Genomic DNA, 19456 nt, shown 5'->3' with positions numbered 1-19456 from the left:
AATAAAAATACCATAAAAGCGGAAAGAGTCGTCAATGATAAGCGTGTACGACATGCATTTAGCGCCGTTTTCCCAGAACGCGGCTGGTATGTACTAGTGTCACCTGAGACTTCCTGTAAAATAAAAATACCATAAAAGCGGAAAGAGTCGTCAATGATAAGCGTGTGCGACATGCATTTAGCGCCGCTTTCCCAGAACGCGGCTGGTATGTACTAGTGTCACCTGAGACTTCCTGTATAAAGATACCATAAAAGCGGAAAGAGTCGTCAATGATAAGCGTGTGCGACATGCATTAAGTGCCGTTTTCCCAGAACGCGGCTGGTATGTACTAGTGTCACCTTATCACCTTGGCCACAGCAATGTCCGGAGTTCTTACATTGGTTTGTATTCAACTATTGGAAAGCAAAAAGGAAATCCATTTTAAACTGTTTTGTCTTTTATTGCTACTTAACTTGAATTGTGATGTTAATAGTTTGTATTATCACTTTAATGTCTTTGGAATAATTAAGGACAAAGTGTGAAGTTTAGAGCTTTTATATTCAGTCATTAAATACGAACACTTCCGAACGCTATATATCGATCCCATCCGTTAACGTGTTCAAGTCTCTTTGACTATGTTAACCCATTTATGCCTAGTGGACTCTCCGATCCTTCTATATTGGATCAATTTATTTCCAACATTAGTATATTTATTTCTATCTTAAGAATATTTCTTACAGAAATTCCTTTAAGCAAACAGCGCAGACCCTGATGCGGCGTCTCATCTGGGTCTACGTTGTTTGCCAGGGCCTTTTTTTCTAGACGCTAGGCATAAATGGGTTAATTAAACTCAACAGGAAAATATTTAAAAAAACATCCGAGTTTTATTACGCTATTAAGAACAGGTACGAATTTATAGTTTCTATTTTGATCTGGTCCAAACAAGTTTTAAGTCATAACAATATTTTTATGTGGAACACCTCATTAACCTCAAAGATATTGACAACAAAAACATTTACGTCGCGCTGTGGGAAAACGGAGCTTAATGCATGTGCTTAAAGTGTCGTCCCAGATTAATAAGGGACGTAGCTTTCCGCCTGAATTCAATTTCGTTTAGAAGAGACTTCCTTTTAAAAAAAAAATCATGAAAGCGGAAGTTTCGTGCCTGCACGGATTAATCCCGGACGACACTGTGCGCCTATGAGTTATACATCGTTTTTCGAATGCGAGGTTAATTTACTTTCTGGATGCTTCGGCGGTGTTTCTACCACGACAGTGCAGTTTATACATAAAAGAACACAAATATAATTATTGTGTTTGTGGACATTAACCTCGCTGTAATTGATGATATAATGAGTGAACAGTCGATTCGAGTATTGACATTCATAATTGTATTGAGACCCTGGAAGACAACGCTTCTACGTCCATAAACAAATAGTTTGTATGATTGATCTCTGCGCCCTAAAATTTATGACAGGTTTTATAACGTATCAATAAGCGAAAACAAGTACATGATATCAATAATTTAAAGCAACGTTTCATTCATTCACGCGATCCTTTTCATTTGTCAATATATGTTTCTGCCACACATTTATATTTCAAAATGTTAAAACGAGAAGCTTTGATTTATTCAATGCACGTGTATTTCTTATTAGACATTTTTCATCAATAACTTATATGACAAATATGATATTGGCAGTACAAAAAATATCTGCGTTATTACCAAATCCATTTTCTTTGGCAAGAAGTATGATTTATTATCAAACGCAATTGTAGGGCTATTTTATTAATAGACATAGTTTGAACATAGTTTGTCACTGTCATAGTTTAAAGACTCACTTCGTTTTGTAAAATTGCGAAATAATATTGTGAGTAGTGAATCCCACACAAAAATAAACGAATCATTTCTACGGTTTTATGCAGCTGTCATTTCATGTTCAATATGTTCTCTGTAATTAATAGAGGCGAAAGCTAGTAATTAATAGGATGTAAAATTCGTGACCCTCCTTGTTTTATTTCCTTTATTTTCGATGAGCCGTGATTTTATTGTAAGACTTGGATGTTCTACAATTTAAACTCCATAAATAATAGCAGTCGTTGCTAAACCTCTCCTCATGCAATCGCTTAAACAGATCGCGTGACAATATTTTGCTTTGTCAGGCCCCCCTTAGGAATCGCATGTGTCTATTTTAAAAATTATATGTCATAACTTGTTTATTGGATTCCTTATTCTTTGGATACCGCATTTATAGTATTTACCATTGTCCCTATGTTTACATCGTCACATATTCAACATAATTTTAATTTACGTACAAAAAAGTATTCTTTAATGGACACGTGATGTTTGACTTCGTGTGTGCCCCATTAACTCGTGCAGAATGCTTATGACGAATCACTTTTCTTGCCTGTGTGCCACATTAAGTATGAAATGCACGATGCGCTTGAAAAATAGCAAATCGATTCTGGCATGTTTCGGTGGTATTCAGTGATGTTCGGCAATCATCGTTTAGTCATCGCCAAAAAACAAACGCTTAACTCATTTATGCCTAGTGGACTCTCCCATCGTTCTAAATTGGATCAATTTTTTTTTCAGAATTAGGGATGTCTAGTATATTTATTTCTATATTTAAAATATTTCTTACAAAAATTCCTTTATGCAAAGAGCGCAGACCCTGATGAGACGCCGCATCATGCGGCGTCTCATCTGGGTCTACGCTGTTTGCCAATGCCCTTTTTCTAGACGCTAGGCATAAATGGGTTACAAAATGGACGGACGTCGTCCGTTTCTGAAAACAAAAGCTATCAAACAGAACTAGTTCGACATATTGACAACTGGCGCGTCAGTGATAATATTATAACGAGCACTCCGGGGCTAGATAGTGTTTGAATTTACGACGTTGAGTAAGTCGTCTGTTAACATCTTACAACCGATATCCCGTCCGGTAATCCTTGTGACAGGTCCCGTAAGCCCAAATCCATCAACCAAGTATATTGTCATTAAGGTTCGGTGTAGTTTTTCTGCTTCATCACGGTTACAACCTACTATAAGATGACCACCAGCGATTGCGAAGGGTGTACAAAACAAACACAGTTGATCTAGAGCTGTTAAAATCCACCGCACTCTCAATTCAAGTACCCGAATGTGTCTACATTTTCTCTTTAATGAATGGTCTTTAACACTTAAAGGCATTAAAATGTTTGGTGAGGCCAATTCAAAGAATGAGCTCAAAAATCGTTATCGTTGTTAAACAATAAACATCAAGAGAACCCTATTCTCGTCGCATGTTTTAAACATTAAAAGATTTCCACCTCGTGTATAATTCAGATATGGATTTGATAATAAGAGCCTTGTTTTGAGAAAACTGGTCTTAATGCATGTGCGTAAAGTGGCACCCATGATTAGCCTGTGCAGTCCGCACAGGCTAATCAGGGACGACACTTTCCGCCTAATCTTGATTTTTGGTAAGGAGGGACTTCCTTGAAACTAAAAATACCGTAAAAGCGGAAAGTGTCGTCCCTGATTAGCCTGTGCGGACTGCACAGGCTAATCTGGGACGACACTTTACGCACATGCATTAGGCACAGTTTTCTCAGAACACGACTCAATTTAAGATCTCGTTTCTTTTATCAACAATTTATCGGATGTTTTATTAAATTAACTGTTTTTATATGTACTTGTTTGCAATATTGTTTTTTAAAACGTCAGAGGTTCTTGTCAAACTATCTTTAAACCATCATGTTTTGGTGTTGTTGTTTTTTTCTGTGTTTTTTTGTATTTGTTTGTTTGTTAAACTAATATATACTTTAATTCTATCAAATGATAGCAAATTAAATTTTTAGAACATATGTTACGGACACGTTTGGAAAGCGACTTCAATCTGACTACCGATGATGGTATGTTTTCTAATGTGCCATATTCATGTCTTTTCATTCAAAACTGTAATTAAAGACATGCATGTTTGAACGATTGTATAATTGCTTGAAGATCCGTTCGTGTTTTGCAATAAGGACGATGCCTATTTAAATGCTTTAACTCGCTAATGAAATCGACTTTACTAGCCTAAAGTCCGGTATATTTCAAACAGACTGTGTAAAACGACACTAATTTTCAAACGTAAAATATGCATAAGCATTGGTTTAACGTGCTACAAATACTAATGTTTACCGTCTGTATTTTTATTGAAGATTATGACATAAAGGTTTTTGATTTTAATAGCGGCTATCAACAAATGATCATCCGTTACAACAAGTATTCAACTATGTGGGAAAACTGCGTTCTCACAATGACGAAGCGAAAATTTTCTCATTCTGTATCTGTCATTCGGTAGTACAAGATAATTATATTCATATCATAACTCGGTAGTATGAGGAAACACTCGTGCGCTAGGAGAGGTGGGGGGGGGGGGAGCGTGTGATAAACATCGGCAATATGATTAGAGCGTTATATTTGGTTGTTGTATTTCTTGGTTGGTTGAGTAGAATTAGCAGAAGTAATAGTAGTAGTAAAAGAAGTTGAAGTAGTAGAAGTAGAAAAAGAAGATGAAAAAGAAGAAGTAGTAGTAGTAGTGGTAGTAGTAGTAATAGTTGAAGTAGTAGCAGTAGTAGCAGTAGTAGTAGTAGTAGTAGTAGTAGTAGAAGTATTAGTAGTAGTAGTAGTAGTAGTAGTAGTAGTAGTAGTAGTAGTAGTAGTAGTAGTAGTAGTAGTAGTAGCAGCAGCAGCAGCAGTAGCAGTAAAAGTAGTAGTAGTAGTAGTAGTAGTAGTAGAAGTAGTAGTAGTAGTAGTAGTAGTAGTAGTAGTAGTAGTAGTAGTAGTAGTAGTAGTAGTAGTAGTAGAAGAAGAAGAAGAAAAAGAAGAAGAAGAAAAAGAAGAAGAAGAAAAAACAAAAAAGAAGAAGAAGAAGAAGAAGAAAAAGAAGAAGAAGAAGAAGAAGAAGAAGAAAAAGAAAGAAGAAGACGAAGGAGAAGAAGATGAAGAAGTAGAAGAGGAAGTAGTAGTTTTTGAGGTAGTAGTAGTAGTTTTAGTGACTAAATAACATGTAAGTAGAATTAAGGTCATTTATGAAGTTGCTGTTGCCCTAAAGCTATTATTGACAGCTGCGTCATCTACTGTTGCTTTTAATTATGATGCTGGAACGATGAGAACAACTATCACTATTACTTAAAATATTTGACAAGTTATTATTATCAAACGCCCTTGTGGCACTTAGTGCAGGAGAAGTGGATGTTTTTAAGGCGTGTTTGTAGATTTATCAGAGTTATCATTTATTTGCTCAGTTCACGATTCGGTATCATTCATCAAAAAGGACACTCATACGGGGTTAATGATTTCCAATCTTCATTTCGTTCACACGCACCAATCGACGAAAAAGGTTAATCGACAGAGAAAGGTAGAGCGTGTTAAAGCAGAATATCAACGCGGAAACAAACTAAGAGTCGGCTAAATAATTTGTAATACCAAATCACTTCCGCTGTAGAAATTACATTAAATTACGGCCTTTAAAACGTGATTGAATTTAAAGTCCTAAAAGTTTGTACCTTGCACCTTGTTCAATTTAAAATATAATTAAAACCAACGCTTAGTATTAGGTAAGTATAATCGAAAGATTAAAATGACTGTTTCAAAGTCAGTAATAAACGTTCATCTACCAACTTAGAGCCTAACGTCTCAAAAGACGAGTATGTCCATTGATTACTTTGTAAAAACTATGTTCATATTGTGTGTAAATATAGACTCATTGAAATATTAAAGGATTACCCTCCATGCAATGGAAAATGTGCTTTGCGTATATACCCATTAAATGTGAAATTTTAATTGTTTTGCGCGTGTATTTTACTCAAATTCACACCGTCCATTATTACTTTATATAGATTAGCACTATTATATCTAGTAGTGCGATAGTAGAAGTATTAGACGATTTTACCGATGTTTTCCGTATTACAAATAAACAAAGCTAGTACACGATTGTTACGTTTTATTTTCTTGATAAAAAGGTTGTTTTTATAAATGACAATACAATTTAAAACATGTGCATATCTGGCCGAATATTATATTTCGACAACAAATACATGATTGACTTTCTTTTCGAGATCCATGAAAAAACTGTTTGAAAATTGTGAGTTTAATAGTCATTAACACAAGCCTTTAAAATACAACGGAGGCATTCCCGATTTAATATCAGGTGAGAAACTTTGGTACACCTCAGTATGTCTTTTATTTATGCGAAATGAACATTTGTCTAAAAAAAACATGAGAATACATGCAACACGTACATTAAACATTAAAAATATTATTAAAATTAGGGTCACCTAGTTAGAAAATCAAAAGCAAATTATAAGGGTTTAAACCGGTCGATTACCAGCCTCTATCCACGCTTATGCATTATCTATTCCAAATAGTATTACGTGTAAATAAACATTAACCTCAAATCATCGCCATTCAAAAAACAATAAATAATTCAGCAAGTCGTTCGAAGCCATTGATCGATCTACCTAACAATGTTAAAGAGTTACGTTAATGTCAGCGCAATATTCGATGTGAATTATTTATATCACATTGTAAGGATTTCCAACAACATGAATACTCATGCATGTTCCTAATATGTACGTTGCATCTGAAAGTGGTACAAAGTTTCTAAATTATACACAGCGTCCTAATTTTATAACAGAAGCGTCCTTTTTTCATTAACCCATTTATGCCTAGTGGACTCTCCCATCCTTCTTAAATGGATCAATTTATTTCCCAAATTAGGGTTGTCTAGTATATTTATTTCTGAAGTTAGAATATTTCTTACAGAAATTCCTTTAAGCAAACAGCGCAGACCCTGATGAGACGCCGCATCATGTGGCGTCTCATCTGGGTCTACGCTGTTTGCCAAGGCCTTTCTTTCTAGACGCTAGGAATAAATGGGTAAATAAACAATTTTTTTTATTTTTTTTTTATAGTTTTGTGCTACATAAATTGAATATTGAAAAAATGCATAAAAAATATGTTGCATATACACACATCTGATCGTTACAATGTGATTATATATAATAATAGTAAATGATATACAGACAACATTCAAAAGTGTTCACGCGTTGAAAACCGATTATTTTGAAACTATCAAACCTTTTTTGTTTCATGCAAATGGTCAAAACGAGATTGCTGAAGAAGCCCGCAAAAATATACCATTAATTTTACAGTTTCCCCCATCAGAAGCAATGCCAAAATGGCTATTGCAGCATGCATAAAACCAGAACTCGCAGTCTGTTCAGGTTTTTTGCTGTTTGCTGCTCATCAATTTCTTAAAGTTGAAATGAAGCCTTAAAAACTTGATTGTAGTAAAGAATATTTATATAATTCAATTAGATTTTCTATGGGACTACAAACCATTAAAGTGCTTTCATAAGGGGTAAAGGGTTTAAGGGACCGTCAACCGCGATAGACGAATAAAGTGTAACGTGCAAGGTGACTTTAACAAGACTGAAATTCACGCTGTCTAAGGATATATAATATTTTCGCCTGGCTGCTTTACCAGTGTGATTAGAAACAAAGGATTTGGAACAATGATTGGTGCATACAATAAATCACAGTAGAAATCAACAAAACCGGGTCAATATAACAAACTAATCAATAAGAACAACGGACAAGCCTGGTCTTAGACTATGGATGGGCCTAGTCTGAAACTATGGATGAGCCTGGTCTGGGACAATGGATGAAACTGGTCTAAAACTATGGATGAAACTAGTCTGAAACTATGGATGAAACTGGTCTGAAACTATGGATGAACCTGGTTTGAGACTACGGATGATACCAGTCTAAAACTATGGATGAGACTGGTTTGAAACTATGGATGAGACTAGTCTGAAACTATGGATGAAACTGGTCTGAGACTATTTATGAGCCTACACGAAACTATTCTACAAAATGGGTGAAAACTAATTTACTTCAGCCTTATGAAACAGCAATGAGATACTATTCAACAATATTCAATTCTCATTAGTGAGTTACCCATTATAGTCATGCAGTAAAAAGTGATATTGTAAGGCATTACTGCAAATTGTATTATTAATTTCAGAATAAAAATATATGTATTACCCAAATTGAAAATGCTAGCGTCCGATCTATTTTATCCGAATAGCAAAAACAAAACAAACAACAACATCGAAACAAATCAGACGAATCAATTACAGAACTATTTTTAAATGTTTTCCCACCGCGATACAAACTTGACTTCTAATACATACGTCTAACAAACAAAAAAAAGCACACACAAAAAAAACAACAATACAACAACACAATCCTCTTAGTAAGGGTTCAACATTGTCATAGTATAATTAGGGGCTCGTATCCCTCTGAATGCACGAAGTTTGAAGATCAAATCACTCCATATCTAGTTCAAACCTAACACGTCCATTATCGTCGAGCTCAATCCGCTAACTACACGGGCAGATGTTTCTGGCCCGCAGGTACTGGCCAATATTGAAACTGTTGGTGCCAGTCGCCATGTCCCTCCTCACTAGCACCGAGTTTGCGAATACGTCCTCCCCATCCTCTTTAACCGTAACGCTATGCCTCTTACTTAACTCAGTCATGTCCTGTTTGATGATTATCTCACACTTCTTTTTCAAACTTTCATTGTTAACAGTCTCTATCCTTTTTTTGATTCCTGGTGGCAATGGTGGCGTGGCCTTTCTCTTCGTAGGCGCTGCTTCTAATCCATCTTCGTCAATCACTGTGCGCGGTAACGGCATTGGCGTTTTCAGGACCGCATAAGCATTCTCATCCAACTCCTTCAACGCAACTTCCTTACTTCCAACACTCATGTTTTGATCATTTGCATCAAACCGTTCCTCATTCTCCACAGTGAAATCCAATTCAACACATGGATCCTCTCCAATACTGCAGGTACTCATTGCATCCTCCGACTTCTTCTTATTGGCCTTCTTATCGATGCCGTGCTGGATCTTAAGGTGTTTTTGCAAATAATCCTGCTTCTTAAACACCTAATCACACAACCCACAGATCACATTCTCCTTCGTCATGGCGCACTTGACCATACCAACGGTATTTATACGTCCTGATAGTCCGCACTGACGACAGGGAATTCTACTCAAACCATCGGCGTTTCGATGCTTTTGTCCGGGACGATGCTTGACGTCCCCAATACAATGCATGTCAATTTCGTTTTTACCTAATACCAGCAAATCCTGATTCATATCTATCATAGCTTGGTGATTTTTCATGAAATCGATACCCAAAACAAGGTCGACGTCTAGCTTAGCAATCACAACTCTAATGGGATAAAACTTCCCTGCAAATTCAATTGCGATCTCTGTACTCCCTGTAACTGTCAAGTTATTCCCACTTGCACTAATGAGCGTTGTTTCAAAACTCGACAGCTGATGCTTATCCCTAATAAGATCCCAAAGATCGCATGATATCAAAGTGAGTGTGGCGCCAGTGTCTACCAAACACTCAACATTTCGACCATCAACCTGTCCCGTCGCATACATTCCTGCTGAACTAATCATGCTAGTTTTTCTGACGTTGGATGGCATATCGTTGTGTTTGGAATTATTAAAGCCTCTTTGTTGGGGACAATCTCTCTTAAAATGTTTGTCTGATCCACAAATAAAACATTTCAGATTAGCGATAGGCGGGGTCTGTCTGCTAGAATTTGGATAGGTTTGGATGTGCTGAGACGGTTGCCTATATCCTTGTCTTTTATCCGATTAAACATTTTTCGGACGTTTACTCATCTCATCTATAGTTTTCTGCAAACCTTTTATTGTGTTTCGCATTTCGTCCATCTCGTTCGTACTGGAGTGAGGTTGAGTTACAGTAGATCTCACCATGCCTTGCTGACGACGTTCATCCCTGTAGAACGACTCAAGTTCGACGACATGTCGTACAGCATCATTGAGATCTACAGGTCTGGATTGCTTAATTTTCAGGCGCATTTCTGAGTTTACTAGTGCGTCTACAAACTGTTCCATTGCGAGCGTCTCCTTCACATCTTGGGGCGCTTTTGGATAGGCCAGGTTGGTCAGTCTGCGAATGTCCTGACCAAGTTCCGCCATTGTTTCTGTCGCTCGCTGCTGCCGTTCTGTTTCTGTCGCTCGCTGCTGCCGTTCTTTGAGCTGCTCTCTATACCACTCAGTTTGATAAGGCGGAGCAAATCTCTCTTCAAGCGCTCGCACCAAGTCTTCATACGTTGCATCCTTAGATGCTAAGTTTCCATACACTCCCTGTGCCTGTCCCCTGAGAGACACAGATAGATACATTGCTTTCTGGTCACTGTCCCAACCGTTGAGCTTTGCACAGGCTTCAAAATGCGCCTTGTAGTCGGCCCATGATCCGACCCCATCGTATGTGGCTGGCTTAACCTTCACCCCATGCTTCGAAGTTGTTGGGGGCTCGTCCCTTGATGTTGGACCGGCTGGTTCCCTGTCCAACATATGTGATTCAGGTTTCCGCTTGGTAACAAATCTATCAAGTCTGTTGTCTTTTATCTGTTCAGTTTGACAGGCCATGTCCATCCTAGATGCACCATTGACTGGCGTCTTGGGCAGTAACCTCCTTGGTTTTGGAGAAGAACCGAGCATCAGAGTCGTTGATGATATTTTCTTCTCAGACTTTATACCGTCCCTTAATGAGTAAACTTCCGATCTGCCACGTTCTATATCTGTTCTGAATGGCGTCGATGCCAACATTTCGAGTCTCATGCTGGTTTCATCAATCTCATGCTGCATCCTTTTTATCTCATTTTCTAGCTGCAAGTTATGCAGCTCTCGTCTTAGCATGCTATTTTCAAGCTCTAATTCTCTGTTCCGACTAATGTCCATGATCGGGTCGTGAATAAGCGAATGTCCAATGACGTTCTAATGTGCCCCACGTTGGGCGCCAAATTTTGTAACGTGCAAGGTGACTTTAACAAGACTGAAATTCACGCTGTCTAAGGATATATAATATTTTCGCCTGGCTGCTTTACCAGTGTGATTAGAAACAACGGATTTGGAACAATGATTGGTGCATACAATAAATCACAGTACAAATCAACAAAACCGGGTCAATATAACAAACTAATTAATAAGAACAACGGACGAGCCTGGTCTTAGACTATGGATGGGCCTAGTCTGAAACTATGGATGAGCCTGGTCTGGGACAATGGATGAAACTGGTCTTAAACTATTGATGAAACTAGTCTAAACTATGGATGAAACTGGTCTGAAACTATGTATGAACCTGGTTTGCGACTACGGATGATACTAGTCTAAAACTATGGATGAGACTGGTTTGAAACTATGGATGAGCCTAGCCTGAAACTATGGATGAAACTGGACTGAGACTATGCGCCTAGTCTGATACTATGGATGAGACTGATTTGAAACTATAGATGAGACTAGTCTGAAACTATGGATGAAACTGGTCTGGGACTATTTGCGTAGACGAACGTCAAAGCTTAAACTGTAAGCGTTAGATATAGACTGTCGCTTTTCCACCTAGGTTTACTCAGCAGACAAGCCCTTGCTAACAACTATTTCTCTCACTTTTCCGACCACAATGTGGAATTACTCAGTAGACAGAAAGCTACAGTTATTTACCTAATAATATTCGATGTTTACGCCTTAAGAACCAACTTCGAAATCCTCCTAATGCAGAGAAGCCACTGTCTATATACAGACAAGTCACGTGATAACCTAGACGAAACTATTCTACAAAATGGGTGAAAACTAATTTTCTTCAGCCTTATGAAACAGCAATGAGATACTATTCAACAATATTCAATTTTCATTAGTGAGTTACCCATTATAGTAATGCAGTAAAAAGTGATATTGTAAGGCATTACTGCAAATTGTAATTTTAATTTCAGAATAAAAATATAGGTATTACCCAAATTGAAAATGCTAGCGTCCGATCTATTTTATCCGAATAGCGGTAAGAGAACGATGCCGTTTAAAGCAATGGTTACACTCTACTATAATTATTAACAAACTGATCGAAGGCAGGCAAATTCGCAACAAAAGTTCTAAAATACTGGATGTTTTACAATTATTAGTTTACATTGATTAAAATATCACGACTGGTATAATACATACATTACATATATAAGTGTTCGTGTGTCGTATGAATATATATCGTTGCAGGAAATTAACATTATCCGTAAAACAAAATTGTGTCTTTGTGACGTATGAACGAATCTGCACTAAAACAAAATTTAGATTCACATCGTATATGCATGATATACGTGCTGCCGAATTCAACTGTACCGACATTTTCGACTTCAGAATTAAATATCTGGCTTATTTCGCATTTTTTGACACATGTTCTTCTTAACTTTTATTTAATTTATATTGAAATATATGTATAATAAGTTTTTTACATATTTTATATGAATTCATAAATATTTCACAAAATCGTATAATCTCGCTTTACGTCTAAGAATAAGCTAGTGAATATGGGCATTGCTAGCATCGTTCGGTATATGCAGATTCTAATTGGAAGTATTGAAATTCTTTTAAAAGTCGTATTCCCATAAACGCGGCGACAAAATGATACTATCAGTGTTGAAAATGGCAATTTATAGCGAAACATAATAACAAAGTTTGATGTTGACGCTTGCTGCACAAAACATAAACGTGATCATAAATTTTCAACATTAAAAATGTCTATAAATATATTTGAAATATCAGTGACATTTCGAAAAAGAAGATGAAATAATAAATTGAATATCTTAAACGTCGATGTATCATGTCAATATGAAATCTAAGTTAGTATCATAGTAACAATGCACAAATAAAATGCGCTGTCATAAATATGTTCCGCGTCTATGACTTTGAAAAATTATTTCGATTTAATCCTTAACACTGCGTAGGTCTTTTTCATACGGGCTAATGAGGGTGAAATGTTTACTCCGCCTTTAAAAACTGTGATTCTTCTTATTTTAAATGTTTGAAGTTATAAAAATACTCTGAATGTGAAGCCAACATGCGAATTCAATTCAAAAGGTTTTCTATTCAATTTAAAGTTAACACTCTGCAAATATTATCAAATATTTTTGTCAATGTCATAATACTTAAATGCATGGTGTGCGTGTCGGACACAGAACTTTGGGTTATATTGGGTCTAATTTTTGTTTCAAATGAACACTTTTCGTCCTGGTTTTCGTCCAGGGTTATGTATTTAGATGGAACAAGCATTGAGTATTTTTAAAACTTTGATTAGCTTTTTTTTGGGAGGGGGGGGGGCACGACAACTGCTTCTGTATTTAAAACCTAAACATTGTGTGTATGTTAGATATATTAATCAATAAAATACAGAGGTTATTAATTATTATCAAGTAACTTAAGCTTGAAGTATATTTTACTCTAAAAAGCCAGTGCCTTTTTAATTCAGATACCTTATCGATTTCTTATGATAATTTTGGTGATGATAAAATTATTGATTAAACAAACAAATATAAGTGAACGGAACTAGTTTTAACAAGGAATTTTTAAAGACTTTTGTATAACACACTGTTTTAGATGTCAAATATTTAAATTGTAAACCATTTATTTATTCATTTTTATTTATTTTATTTTTTTTTGGGGGGGGAGGGGGTTTAAGGGGACCGCAAAAAAACAACTATTTAAATTGCATGTCGATATCGATGTGGATGCCGCTCGAAATAGTATTATGTTGTTGTTTTTTAAGAAAAAAGAAGTATGATACAAGAAATAAAACAGTTGTGCATGTTATTGGAGAAATCTAGGCATCCTTCTGTCCTCGTTGAATTTTTAACGCTTGGGATTTCAAGCAAGACTGATAATGACATTACATATTATTGATTGTGGAAACAGACAACATTTGAGTCTTGTCCGAATTCAGTTATCAATGTGAATGTAAGTATGGCCATTCGCATATTATGAAAAGGAACGGTCCGATGTTATAGTAAGTCTGGAGTTCGTGTAGCGACATCGGAGATACCGGAGTCAATGCCCACCCAGGGAACGTTCGAAGACTTTTGTTTGCCAGGAAACGTTATCGATAGTGTGTTCATATTCTTTAGACCTTAAGTGCAATCGAGTTAAAATATATAGGCCATACATGATGGAATGGTGCGGTAGGGTTCAGTACAATAAGGTCCGGTACAGCACAGTACGGTATGAAATGGTTACGTCCTGTGTAGTACAAACTAGACATGATTTTATATAATATAAAGAAGTGAAACTCCAGCTGCTGAAACAGTATTGAATTTTCATTAAAAACAATTAGTTGGTCCTTTATTTAAGGCAAGTGACCGATTGCCCAAACAGTACAAAACAGCACAATACAGCACAATACAAACCAACATAAACACAAAATATGAATAAAGCTGGGGTCACCGCCTTGGAACGGTCAATGCAAAGCATTGGGGGTTTAAACCTGGTTATAGAGCGCTCAACCTCACACATGGCCCAGCAATATTCATAATACATTTAAGTGTAAATAAAATGTAACGTCATAGCATTGTAACTCAAATTAAACAATAATAAAAGGGAATTAAAACGCATTCAATTTAATTAATATTTAATTACTCAATTGCATTGAAGATACAAGAGTAACAGAGTTACAACTTTTTGACGAACGAGCAAATAAAACTATTAACAATTGTCAACTACATTCCTTCTTTATATAAAAAGATGTGAGAATATAGTGTCATGGAGTTAATATCTCAGATAAATAAGACTGTGTTTACTTTTTCTCCAGACGGCCTCGGTGCCCCCAACCGAAAGTTGAACCAATTCGGCGACTATGAGGACGTCACGAACATGTCGGTGGACGACTGGGACTATCGCTGGTCCCTTAACCAGACTAAGTTTCACATGCCCAAAGTGCACCCGTACGTACCCCCGTGTATTTTTGTAATTACTTGTAACTAGTTTTTTGGTTATCGCATTAATAACGCGACAAAGTGTGTTTGTTTTACGCAATCAAAAAGGCGTAAGGGGTGTTCTAACAATGTTAATACCGCTTATCATCGGGAACATCATTAAATGATGTTCGACGTTTTTATTTAAAATGCGAACATATATTCGATGTAGTAAGTGTGCTATAAATTACCTGTCTGATTGCGCATGTATATCGCGCATACATATGGCATTGCGCATCCATATTGCGCATGCATATTACATTGCGCATGCACATCGCGCATACATATGGCATTGCGCATGCATATCGCGCATACATATGGCATTGCGCATTATATCACGCATACGTATGGCATTACACATGTATATCGCGCATACATATAGCATTGCGCATGCATATCGCGCATACATATGGCATTGCGCATGCATATCGCGCATACATATGGCATTTCGCATGCATGTAGAGCATACATATGGCATTGCGCATGTATATAGAGCATACATATGGCATTGCGCATGCATATGGCGCATACATATGGCATTACGCATGCTTCTGACACAAATCTGACAAGAAATACCGAATAAGGCGAATTCAATAATTAGCTAGTAGATTTTCAGGGTGAATGCAGTGGCTTTGAAATTGCATGCAGTTGACCAATCTTAACTGGTCTATGTCCATGTCGTAAACGTACAGTGCTGTCCGATAGCATATTAACATGCACTATAAATGTTGTGTGCAAATATACAATGTATATTGACAGTTGTTTTAACAAGCAAATTCGTTGAATTGATATCCCCCGCCAATATGCTTCTGGACACAAAAGTGTTATATTTGACACTCAAAAAAGCATTTTTTCAAAATACAAAGGGCCATAATTCCTTTATGAACAGATGGTGTACAATGCTATTTGGCGTGCTTCATCCTCTTATCCATATATATACTCATACCAAGTTTCAATAAAATCAGCCAAAGCACTTCCAAGATATGGCTCCGGACACACAAAAGCATTTTTTCAAGATACAAAGGGCCATAACTCTGTTATTAACATATGGTGTACTATGCCATTAGGCGTGCATAATCCTTTTATCCATATATATACTCATTCCAAGTTTCAATGAAATCCGCCAAAGCACTTCCAAGATATGGCTCCGAACGGACGGACGGACGGACGGACAACGCCAAAACAATATCCCTGCGCATATGGCGGGTGATAATAAACGTGGACCGATGCACATAAAAAACAATAAGCTTAACTATGTTCCTTTTTATGTTAACTTATAGTTTGTAAAACTGTCATTTTACAGTTGTTTTGTTGCATTAACTTTAATGAAAATGTTTGTGCTAAACATTTTGTTGATAATGTCATTTCTTGAATATTGATTAATAATTTTGATGATGGTGATCTTGGTAACGACGATGGCGACACTGGCGATGATGAGGATGCGTTTTGTTGTGTATATTGTTGTTGTTTTTTCAGAATGCTCCAGAAGTATATAGACAAGCTTCTCAACGGGAAGAAGCGACAGACTGTGTTCGTCGCTCTTTGTGGAAAGACGCTAGACATGAAATGGTAAGACTTTAAAGAACTTATTCACAAGAATGTACGTCAACCCGTGCCATTAAAGAAGTCGTCAAATCATGCACTATGCCGCGACGGATCAGATGTGTCGCGTGATTATTGGTGTGTTTGGTACCGTCTACGAGGAAATACACGTACACCAACTCTATCAGAAAACAAGGTAAAAACATTTGTTCGAAATTCATCAGCAAGCAATAGTGTCGAGTTTATGAAAGACTTGTTGACAAGGAAATGAATATAATTCCATACGTTATATTAGCGAAGTGGTAGGTGCTCACTGATTAGTTGCTTCTCTGCTTTAAAAATGCATTTAATTTTTTGCACGATGTTCCATTTGACGGGTTCAGGTTCCGCGTTATTTTCATCAGGCCGAATGAGAATCATTAATCATATGTTAAGGTTGCACTCATATATCAAATTTCTAAGAGCGTTCATCTGAAATTACGCATACTTGCAATAATTTACATTTCGTCCACTTTCATTGCTTGTTATATTATATATAAAAAACAGGTTCTATTACGAAAACGTTTAACAAAGTCATGTTATTTTTGCGCTGTCATCGTCTTACTACACTGGGGCATTCGAAATAGTATTTTAAACACTTCGTTAAATGCGCACGCTAGCGAAGACAAGTTGACTTAATCCCTTTATTGCAAGCGAATCCCGCCCGCCGCTGCCTTTTAATGCACTAATAAATAAACTATTGTACAGAGACGCGCTAAATTTCAAAAGGTTTTCGTTAAACACGTCGCATAGTGGGTCTAAATTCTAATCCCCCCTAAATCGGCCATATATTTGTATAGAATCTGTCTTGTTTATTTTCATTTATCTGTAGGCAAGTGATATTCATAAATAAATACAACATGGGCGCTGTTTGCTCTTCGCTGCCGCTAGCACAGGGGGTAAAACCGTGGTCCGAAATTCATAATGTAAACCCATTTTGATAATTATACGTTGAATTGCATTGACTTATATCGCCGAAACATCGTAACGCTTATGTCGCAACGTGGCATGGACGCTCCACAAATAGCCCAAAGTAGACTATTTTCCCCTGACGTTCAGCCATCTTGTGCCATGTGGTGGCATAAAGACGCCTGGCTATGAAAAAGAGTGCTTTCATTGAAAGTTCGCTGACGTGTGCATCATTTCATCTACTCGCATCCATGTTACATGCTACAAGTAAACAAGCTCGTTAAATAATGCGAAGGGCAATTCTGAATTTCAAATAAAATCGAAATACTGCTGTAGTCTTTCACAAGATGCATATACGCATTGATACGAACATATGACAAACCGTAACAGCAATCTATCAACACATTACGATATTCGATATATAAACATACCACATTTTATTTCTAATAAAATAGCGCATATTGAGTGTTACGCGTTTGGTAGTCCAAACCTGACGAATACCGGATTATTAACAGGACATTAACATCATAGCCAATGCATTAACAATGTAACAACGGCATACTTATTTTTCTTAGTTTATAATGAAAATACTTTCATTCAATACATGTACATGAGTATGTCGTGACTCAGAATGTTTGATTAGCATTTTAAGATGACAAAAAACTGTCAATTTACTTTTACATAAATGTGTCGCGTTCTGAGAAAACTGGGCTTAATGCATGTGCGTTAAGTGTCATCCCAGATTAGCCTGTTCCTTGACAAATAAATGACGTCACGTATTATTATGAGTAAGTTATAGTTCAAGTTCTATTAAATTCAATCGCCCTGTTTCCCCCGACAGGTTACTGGACCAAGGTCACGAGGTGGTGGGCAATGAATGTGTGGACAGCGCGTGCCGCCAGTTCTTTGAGGAGAACAACATACCGTACACCTCTCATTCGCTAGATGGTGTGGATGGGGCGCTCTATACCGTACGTCATACATCACAGTCATGCGTACACGATGCACGCTGATGTTTCTATTAACAGATATATATGATACACACGGTTATAAAATTACAGTTCACTTTTTAAATGCAAAAAGGAATCCAACGTTCAAAGCTCAATTAAGAAAAAAGTATACACTGTATCCTCAGTTACAAAAATATCAGCTATAGATGCTGGGGTAATATTTTTTATTTAACTTTTTCTTTATCATGGTTTGTAAGACAAGAAAACTTGTGACGCCCTGGTGCCCGGAGAAAAAACGATACAATATCCATTGCAGTCGTGGATTGTATTTCTACACATGAGAACGTCGTGCTGTCAATTATGTTCCAATTAACTGGCGTTTCTGTGAAGAATAGTTTATAACATGTTTAAACACCATGCTTTAATGCCACCAATAAATATGTATTATCCCGTTTAAAACCCCGTATATCCGCAAACATTTTTTTTTAAATATGTCCATAAATATTTATTAAACGTGATTTACCAATTGTGTACTTGAACAAAACATGCGATAGTTTGAAATGCTTTTTAGAACAGTCAATTGGAAATTAACGTCGTATCTACAATATTTAAACACGGTGAATATTGTTTGCAGGCAACAGATGGTTCACCTATCAAGCTTTACAGATGCGATTGTTTTGAGCTACCAAAGTAAGTATGACGCACGACGCCAAGCTTCATTAGTACGTCTTCCTTCAAACGTAAGTGGCGTATTTTTAAGCAGAACAATTTTTATGCAGAACAATCTCGTTCATGACGCCGAGTAGAATGTTCATATCTGCGCAAGTAGAGTGTTGTTTTTCAGCATCTATAAAGAGTAATGCCTTCTTTTAAGAAATGAAGTATCCCTTTATCTTCACACATAATATGCTTTACTGCACCGGCAAGATTATGGTCATATTTCTCACGTTTTAAGTCTACGAAATTTATCTCCAAAACAAGCGTGCACATCGTATGACAGATCAAAAATCCAAAATCATATTTTAAGTTGGGTAAATCAAACACATCGAAATGGTCTTATTTGTGTGGCCCTTTACCATTTAGATATGTATTTTTACGCTTATGTAGTCCAGTAGAAAGTTGAATTTTATTAAAGACCTTTCTTACTAGATGCAAGTTTTTAAG

At 36.7% G+C, this 19456-nt stretch overlaps 1 protein-coding gene across 3 annotated transcripts in view; it reads left to right on the top strand.

Moving 5' to 3' along the window:
- LOC127855585 (probable thiopurine S-methyltransferase) overlaps window positions 1-19456 on the top strand; it is a 288200-nt gene that overhangs the window by 258616 nt on the left and 10128 nt on the right. For all 3 annotated transcript variants that reach the window (XM_052391321.1, XM_052391319.1, XM_052391318.1), the window contains exons 2-5: window positions 14690-14822; window positions 16329-16421; window positions 18184-18313; window positions 18927-18982. In XM_052391321.1, coding sequence (XP_052247281.1) covers window positions 14690-14822; window positions 16329-16421; window positions 18184-18313; window positions 18927-18982 — 412 coding nt within the window. The remainder of the gene's footprint in view (window positions 1-14689; window positions 14823-16328; window positions 16422-18183; window positions 18314-18926; window positions 18983-19456) is intronic.

The sequence above is a fragment of the Dreissena polymorpha genome, chromosome 13 (assembly GCF_020536995.1).
Source record: "Dreissena polymorpha isolate Duluth1 chromosome 13, UMN_Dpol_1.0, whole genome shotgun sequence".
NCBI lineage: Eukaryota > Metazoa > Mollusca > Bivalvia > Myida > Dreissenidae > Dreissena > Dreissena polymorpha.
The sequence above is the reverse complement of the archived record's forward strand: the minus strand, read 5'-3'. Positions and strand labels throughout refer to the sequence as shown.